The 7924-nt window shown below is 57.0% G+C and overlaps 1 protein-coding gene across 1 annotated transcript; it reads left to right on the top strand.

Moving 5' to 3' along the window:
* Nucleotides 1-5154: 5154 nt before the first annotated feature.
* On the top strand, nt 5155-7442 carry LOC135226033 (collagen alpha-2(I) chain-like). The gene is made up of 3 exons (XM_064265510.1): nt 5155-5805; nt 5892-6767; nt 6885-7442. The coding sequence occupies exons 1-3, from the start codon at nt 5155-5157 to the stop codon at nt 7440-7442; spliced, it is 2085 nt and encodes a 694-aa protein (XP_064121580.1).
* Nucleotides 7443-7924: the final 482 nt, after the last annotated feature.

The raw sequence follows: 7924 nt of genomic DNA, 5'->3' as shown, positions 1-7924 counted from the left end.
TGTGACTCAGAAGAAACGGACAGTAGCTACTGGAAAAAAAGGGAAACCATGCCCCTACTATGTGTCTTTATATAACCATCTATCTATCTGCACACACACACACACACACACACACACACACACACACACATATATATATATATATATATATATATATATATATATATATATATATATATATATATATATATATATATATATATATATATAGTATGTATATACGTATATACTCGAGTATATATATATATATATATATATATATATATATATATATGTATATATATATATATATATATATATATATATATATATATATATATATATATATATATATATATATATATGTGTGTATATATATATATATATATATATATATATATATATATATATATATATACATATATACATACATACATCATATATATATATATATATATATATATATATATATATATATATATATATATACATTCATACATACATACATACGTACATACATACATACATACATACGTACATGTGCTCACATATAGGCAGCGCGGAAATTGAAAAATCTGATCGAGTAAGTTAAAATAATATTATCATCACAGTCTGTTTTTATGTTGCTGTTATTTGAAGAGGCTGGGGCCGATGTTAATTGCAAATAATGAAATTGAGACGATGGTATTAATTATCTTTGGTGAGTTACTCACCAAAGAAAAACTATGGGTACCGAGTTCCCGAAATAATACTAACAGGAGTCACTCGCCAAAGAAAACTGTAGGTAATTGGTTACTCACTAAAGAAAAACCGTAGGTAGTGAATTAATTTAAGAAGTAAAACTGTAGGTAGAGAGTTACTCATGGGAGGAAAGCTGTAGGTAGTGAGATACTCAGAAGGAAAACTATAGGTATAAAGACACATGCCAAAGAAAAAACTGCACTTGTATGCCAGTGAGCTATTTACGAAAGGAAAAACTGTGACTCACAATGGAGTGGGAAGTCAATTGAAGAAAATTGTAAGTATTGAAATTACGCACGAAGAGTAAACGTGGGGAATTTTGGGATAAGTCGGTATAAAACGAAACGATGATTTAAATCTGAAAGCTTCAAGTCCACACAGCGTGAATTGATGTGAGGTTAATTATATTATACTAACTGGTCCTTGGATGTGGAGAAGGCGGGAGATTAACCACTGTATTTGATGGTTAATATGTAACTCCCGAATAAGAAATTAACGTGGTCTTGAAACATATTCGTTTTATTACTCAAGAGAGAGAGAGAGAGAGAGAGAGAGAGAGAGAGAGAGAGAGAGAGAGAGAGAGAGAGATTAAAGTTGATTAGCATATCACCATGGAACTATAAACATGGAATGGACATGCGCGAAATCGCCGTGGGCAGCTGCATGCCGACATTGCAAAGGGTGGAGAGAGAGAGAGCTAGCTTTGTATCACAATGCCCACCTCGCTATATTGGAGTGTACTCTGTTAATTTTTTATGACAATATCTTGTCCTCTATGACATTTATGTTGAAGTAAAATTAGTAGTACACATTATTCAATCTAGTCAATTCTGTTTACATATTACATTTAAAATAGATCTGAAATTATTAGTATTATTAATAATATGACTGGCATTGACAAGTGATCTGTAAATTAAGTTATTTATATCAACAAGTGTTTTTATTTTTGTAATAATGACTGATATAAGTAAGTAAGAGATCAGACAAAAAAGATACGTACTGCAAAAAATCCCTGAGAGAGATTTCAGCAATTTATAAACACCAAGAGACAAGGCATAGTTAAAATATTTTCAGAATATTTCCTGCTATGTTTTGATAAACCGAAATATCTCTCGTGGAATATAGAAAACCAACGAAAAATCGAGTGAGAGAGAGGAGAGTATATGAACGGGGTAACACACTTCAGAGATGGCTTCCAGGTGTTGTTGGGACGTTTTTATCCAGATGTTGTCCGAAATACGGAGAGAAGTCTTAACCCAAGAATAATCATCGTATTTACTTTGAATGCCTATTCACTGGTGAGGTTCCTCCTGACGACTGATGATGGAGGTGAACAGTCCAAGGAAAAGGAACTGAACAAGAGAATTGCAGCCTTGCTAGACACCATCCAGTGCCAGAGAGAGCAGCAAGAGAGGACCGACCACTCGAAGTTGAGACGTTGTTTCTGAAGGAGAACGATCAAGAGAAAAGGGAAAAACAGCAGCTCGAAGACAAGATCCTCAAGACAGAAGAAAATCAGCAGCTGATGGACAAGACAAAGGAATTTATGGCAGAGAAACGATGCCCTATGCGACTGTGTAGTTGGCAGAGGTAAAGTGCCAGGTTGAGAGGCAGAAACTCCTACGACAGAAGGAGAAAAACCTGCAACTAAAAACCGCAGAAGCGGCGCGGATGTCGAGGCTCATCCAGGAAGAAAACGATGCGAGCGAAAAGCGCGAATCCGGCAGGAAAGACGTCGATGTGAGGTTCCAGCGCCTGCAGAATGAAATGGAAGACATGACGAAGGAAAAGGGTGGACTCCAGTGTGAAGATTAGGCTGCGTAACTCAGAGGAACGAGCTGACATGCCTTTTTTGAGGAAGGAAATCGTCGACTGGTGGTGTACAGGCCGAACTGAAGGACCAGCTGGAAGATGAGGTTCGACAGATGCGAGGAGCGAAGGAGAAATTGGTTTGCAAGCTCAAGAACATGCAGGCACGATCCAGTCTAAGCTGGACTCACGAAGACGGATCAGATTTGAAAACTTAGAGAATATTTATTGTATGGAAAATTTTGTTAATTTAAATGAATAAAGTTTATTTACAAAAATGGCAATTTTCATTTACACAATAATTCATTACAGTATATTTGTTATTATACATAATAATACGAGTTTTAATTCCGAGTTTAAAGGACTTCTTTCATAAATCCATCTTTTACAAATGATTTTAGTTTGTGACCATAAATGGATCTTAGGAGTCATCTGCAATAGTTTATTTTAGCTTTCAGAAAACTTGAGGTTACAATTTCATGAAAGTTTTTAACTGTACTGTGTGGATAGTTTGATGTTTATTTGTAATAAGTTTGCTTTGTTAATTGTTGAAGGAAAGGAAAGGTGGATGGAAATAAATATGTCAAAATGTTTTCTTAAAAGTTTTATTGGTCCCTGAAAGAGAAAAGAAAATGGAGGGATTTAGAAACGTTGAGGAAAATGAGAGGATTGGTGGAGTGCCAGGAGAAGGAGCATAGGATTCAGAGAAGATTGGTGGAGTGCCAGGAGAAGGAGCAAAGGATTCAGAGAAGAATAGTGGAGTGCCAACAAAAGGCACAGAGGATTGAGAGAAGCCCCAGGAGAATTGAAAGGATTCAGTGGCATATTCTAGTTCTAAGACTAACGACAGGGTTTCTGTATGCAAGGGCGGCGGGCAAGGCCCGCCGAGCCAGCCCGATACGGGCGGGTGGGCCACAAGGTCCTACCCAGCTAGGCCTGGTGCAGGCAGGTGGGCGGGCCACAAGGTCTGCCCAGCTGGCCTGGTGCAGGCAGGCGGGCGGGCCACAAGGTCTACCCAGCTGGCCTGGTGCGGGCGGGCCAGAAGGTCTGCCCAGCTGGCCTGGTGCAGGCAGGCGGGCGGCCACAAGGTCTACCCAGCTTGCCTGGGCGGTTGCAGGCAGGGCGGGCGGGCCACAAGTCTGCCCAGCAGGCCTGGTGCAGGCAGGCGGGCGGCACAAGGTCTGACGCAGCAGGTCCTGGTGCAGGCAGGCGGGCAGGCCACAAGGTCTGCCCAGCAGGGCCTGGTGCAGGCAGGCGGGCCGGGCCACAAAGGTCTGGCCCAGCAGGCCTGGTGCAGGCAGGCGGGCGGGCCACAAGGTCTGCCCAGCAGGCCTGGTGCAGGCAGGCGGGCGGGCCACAAGGTCTGCCCAGCAGGCCTGGTGCAGGCAGGCGGGCGGGCCAGAAGGTCTGCCCAGCAGGCCTGGTGCAAGGCAGGGGCGGGCGGGCCACAAGGTCTGCCCAGCAGGCCTGGTGCAGGCAGGCGGGCGGGCAGGGTAAGGCTGCCCAGGCAGGCCTGGTGCGGAAGGCGGGCGGGCCACAAGGTCTGCCCAGAGGCCTGGTGCAGGCAGGCGGGCGGGCCAGAAGGTCTGCCCAGCAGGCCTGGTGCAAGGCAGGCAGGCGGAGCCAGAAGGTCTGCCCAGCGGCCTGGTGCAGGCAGGCGTGCGGGCCAGAGGGTTTTGCCAGCAGCCTGGTCGCAAGGCAGGCTTGCGGCCAGAAGGGTATGCACAGCAGGCCTGGGCAGGCAGGCGGGCGGGCCACAAGGTCCGCCCAGCAGGGCCTGGTGCAGGCAGGGGGCGGGCCACCCAAGGCTGCCAGCTGGGCCTGGTGCAGGCAGGCGGGCGGGGGCCACAAGGTCTGTGCCCAGCAGGCCTGGTGAAGGAGGCGGGCGGGCCACAAGGCCTGCAGGCCAGAAGGTCTGCCCAGCAGGCCTGGTGCAGGCAGGCGGGCGGGCCAGAGGGTCTGCCCAGCAGGCCTGTGCAGGCAGGCGGGCGGCCGAGAGGGTCTGCCCCAGCAGGCCTGGTGCAGGCAGGCTTGCGGGCCAGAGGGTCTGCCCAGCAGGCCTGGTGCAGGCAGGCGGGCGGGCCAGAGGGTCTGCCCAGCAGGCCTGGTGCAGGCAGGCTTGCGGCCAGAGGGTCTGCCCAGCAGGCCTGGTTGCAAGGCAGGCGGGCGGGCCAGAAGGTCTGCCCAGCAGGCCTGGTGCAGGCAGGCGGGCGGGCCAGAAGGTCTGCCCAGCAGGCCTGGTGCAGGCGGGCGGGCGGGCCAGAAGGTCTGCCCAGCAGGCCTGGTGCAGGCAGGCGGGCGGGCCAGAAGGTCTGCCCAGCAGGCCTGGTGCAGGCAGGCGGGCGGGCCAGAAGGTCTGCCCAGCAGGCCTGGTGCAGGCAGGCGGGCGGGCCAGAAGTGTGCCCAGCAGGCCTGGTGCAGGCAGGCGGGCGGGCCAGAAGGTCTGCCCAGCAGGCCTGGTGCAGGCAGGCGGGCGGGCCAGAAGGTCTGCCCAGCAGGCCTGGTGCAGGCAGGCGGGCAGGCCACAAGGTCTGCCCAGCAGGCCTGGTGCAGGCAGGCGGGCAGGCCACAAGGTCTGCCCAGCAGGCCTGGTGCAGGCAGGCGGGCAAGGCCACAGATCTGCCCATGCAGGCCTGCGGGCAGCCTGGTGCGGGCAGCGGCGCGGGCCCCAAGGTCAGCCCAGCAGGCCTGGTGCAGGCAGGCGGGCGGGGCCACAAGGTCGCCCCAGCAGGCCTGGTGGCAGGCAGGCGGGCGGGCCACAAGGTTCAGCGTAACAGGGCCTGGTGCAGGCAGGCGGGGGCGGGCCACAAGGTCTGCCCAGCAGGCCTGGTGCAGGCAGGCGGGCAGGCCACAAGTCTGCCCAGCAGGCCGCCTGCTGCGGCAGGCCTGGTGCGGGCAGGCGGGGCGGGCCACAAGGGTCAGCCCCAGCAGGCCTGTTGCAGGCAGGCGGGCGGGCCCACAAGGCAGTCAGCCCGCAGGGCCTGGTGCAGGCAGGCGGCGGGCCACAAGGTCAGCGTAGCAGGCCTGGTGCAGGCAGGGTGGCAGGCCACAAGGTCTGCCCAGAAGGCCTGGTGCAGGCAGGGTGGCAGTCCACAAGGTCTGCCCAGAAGGCCTGGTGCAGGCAGGCGGGCAGGCCACAAGGTCTGGCCCAGCAGGCCTGGTGCAGGCAAGGCTGGGCGGGCCACAAAGTCAGCCCAGCAGGCCTGGTGTAGGCAGGCGGGCGTGCCACAAGGTCTGCCACCAGGCCCTGGTGCAGGCAGGCGGGCGGGCCACAAGGTCTGCCCAGCAGGCCTGGTGCAGGCAGGCGGGCGGGCCACAAGGTCTGCCCAGCAGGCCTGGTGCAGCAGGCCTGGTGCGGGCAGGCGGGCGGGCCACAAGGTCTGCCCAGCAGGCCTGGTGCGGCAGGCCTGGTGCGGCCAGGCCCTGTGCGGGCAGGCGGGCAGGCCACAAGGTCCTGCCCCAGCAGGCCTGGTGCAGCAGGCCTGGTGCAGGCAGGTCGCGGGCCGGGCCACAAGGTCCTGCCCAGAAGGCCTGGTGCAGCAGGCCTGGGTGCAGGCAGGCGGGCGGGACACAAGGTCTGCCCAGCAGCCTGGTGCAGGCAGGCGGGCGGGCCACAAGGTCTGCCAGCAGGCCTGGTGCAGGCAGGGCGCGGGGCCACAAGGTCTGCCCAGCAGGCCTGGTGCGGCAGGCCTGGTGTGGGCAGGCGGGGGGCAACCAAGGTTCTGCCAAGCAGGCCCGTGCAGGCAGGCGGGCGGGCACAAGGTCAATGCCAGGTAGGCCTGGTGGGGCGGCAGGAGGGCGGGCCCCACAAGGTCCGCCAAGCAGGCCCGGTCGCAGTCGTCGTGCGGGCCACAAGGTCTGCCCACAGGCCTGGTGCCCAAGGTAGGTCTGCAGGCAAAAGGGCCTGGTGGCAAGGTAGGCCGGGGCAAGCCCACCAAGTCTGGCCCTCAGGGCCTGGTGCAGGGCAGGGCGGGGCGGGCCACAAGGTCTGCCCAGCAGGCCTGGTCTGGCAGGCGGGCCGGGCAAGGTCGCCCAAGGCAGGCTGGCCTGCAGGCAGGCGGGCGGGCCACAAGGTCTGCCCAGCAGGGCCTGTGCAGGCAGGCGGCGGGCGGGGCTCCCACAGGTCTGCCCAAGCAGGCCTGGTGCGCAGGCCTGGTGCGGCAGCTTGGTGTGGGCAGGCGGGCGGGCCACAAGGTCTGCCAAGCAGGCCCGGTGCAGGCAGGCGGGCGGGCCACAAGGTCTGCCCAGTAGGCCTGGTGCGGGCAGGCGGGCGGGCCACAAGGTCTACCAAGCAGGCCCGGTGCAGGCAGTCGTGCGGGCCACAAGGTCTGCCCAGCAGGCCTGGTGCATGGTAGGCGGGCAGGCCACAAGGTCCTGGCCCATCAGGCCTGGTGCAGGCAGGCGGCGGGCGGGCCACAAGGTCTGCCCAGCAGGCCTGGTGCTGGCAGGCAGGGCGGGCCAACAAGGTCTGCCCAGCAGGCCTGGTGCAGGGCAGGCGGGGGGCGGGCCACAAGGTCTGCCAGCAGGCCTGGTGCAGGCAGGCAGGCGGGCCACAAGGTGCCCAGCCCAGGAGGCCTGGTGCAGGCAGGCGGGCGGGCCACAAGGTCTGCCCAGCAGGCCTGGTGCAGGGCAGGCAGGCGGCCAGAAGGTCTGCCAAGCAGGCCTTGTGCGGGCATGGCGGGCGGGCCTCAAGGTCTGCCCAAGCAGGCGTGGCTCGGGCAGGCGGGCTAGGCCACATGGTTGCTAACCAGGCACGCACCAGAAGTTCTGCCAAGCAGGCCCGGTGCGGGGCAGGCAGGGCGGGCCAGAAGGTCTGCCAAGCAGGCCTTGTGCGGGCAGGCGGGGCGGGCCTCAAGGTCTCGCCAAGCATGGTGTGGCTCGGGCAGGCGGGGGCAGGCCACATGGTCTGCTAACCAGGCACGCACCAGAAGGTCTGCCAAGCAGGCCCGGTGCAGGCAGGCAGGCGGGCGAGAGCTGCCGAGCTGGCCGGTGTTCAGGCAGGGCGGGCGGGCGGGTCACATGGTCTGCCAAGCAGGCCCTGTGCAGGCAGGCAGGAAGGCGGGCGAGAAGGTCTGCCGAGCTGGCCTGGTGCAGGCAGGCGGGCGGGTCACATGGTCTGCCAAGCAGGCCTGGTGCGGGCAGGCGGGCGGGCCAGAAGGTCTGCCAAGCAGGCCTGGTGCGGGCAGGCAGGCGGGCTACAAGGTCTGCCAAGCAGGCCTGGTGCAGGCAGGTGGGTGGGTCACAAGGTCTGCTAAGCAGGCCTGGTGCGGGCAGGCAGGCGGGCCACAAGGTCTGGCCAACCATGTACCGGCCCAGAAGGTCTGCTAAGCAGGCCCGGTGCGGGCAGGCGGGCGGGCGAGAAGGTCTGCCAAGCAGGCCCTCACCAGAAGGTTTG

This window comes from Macrobrachium nipponense, chromosome 14 (genome assembly GCF_015104395.2).
Source record: "Macrobrachium nipponense isolate FS-2020 chromosome 14, ASM1510439v2, whole genome shotgun sequence".
Classification (NCBI taxonomy): domain Eukaryota; kingdom Metazoa; phylum Arthropoda; class Malacostraca; order Decapoda; family Palaemonidae; genus Macrobrachium; species Macrobrachium nipponense.
Note: the sequence above shows the minus strand (reverse complement) of the source record. Positions and strands in the feature narration are given on the sequence as shown.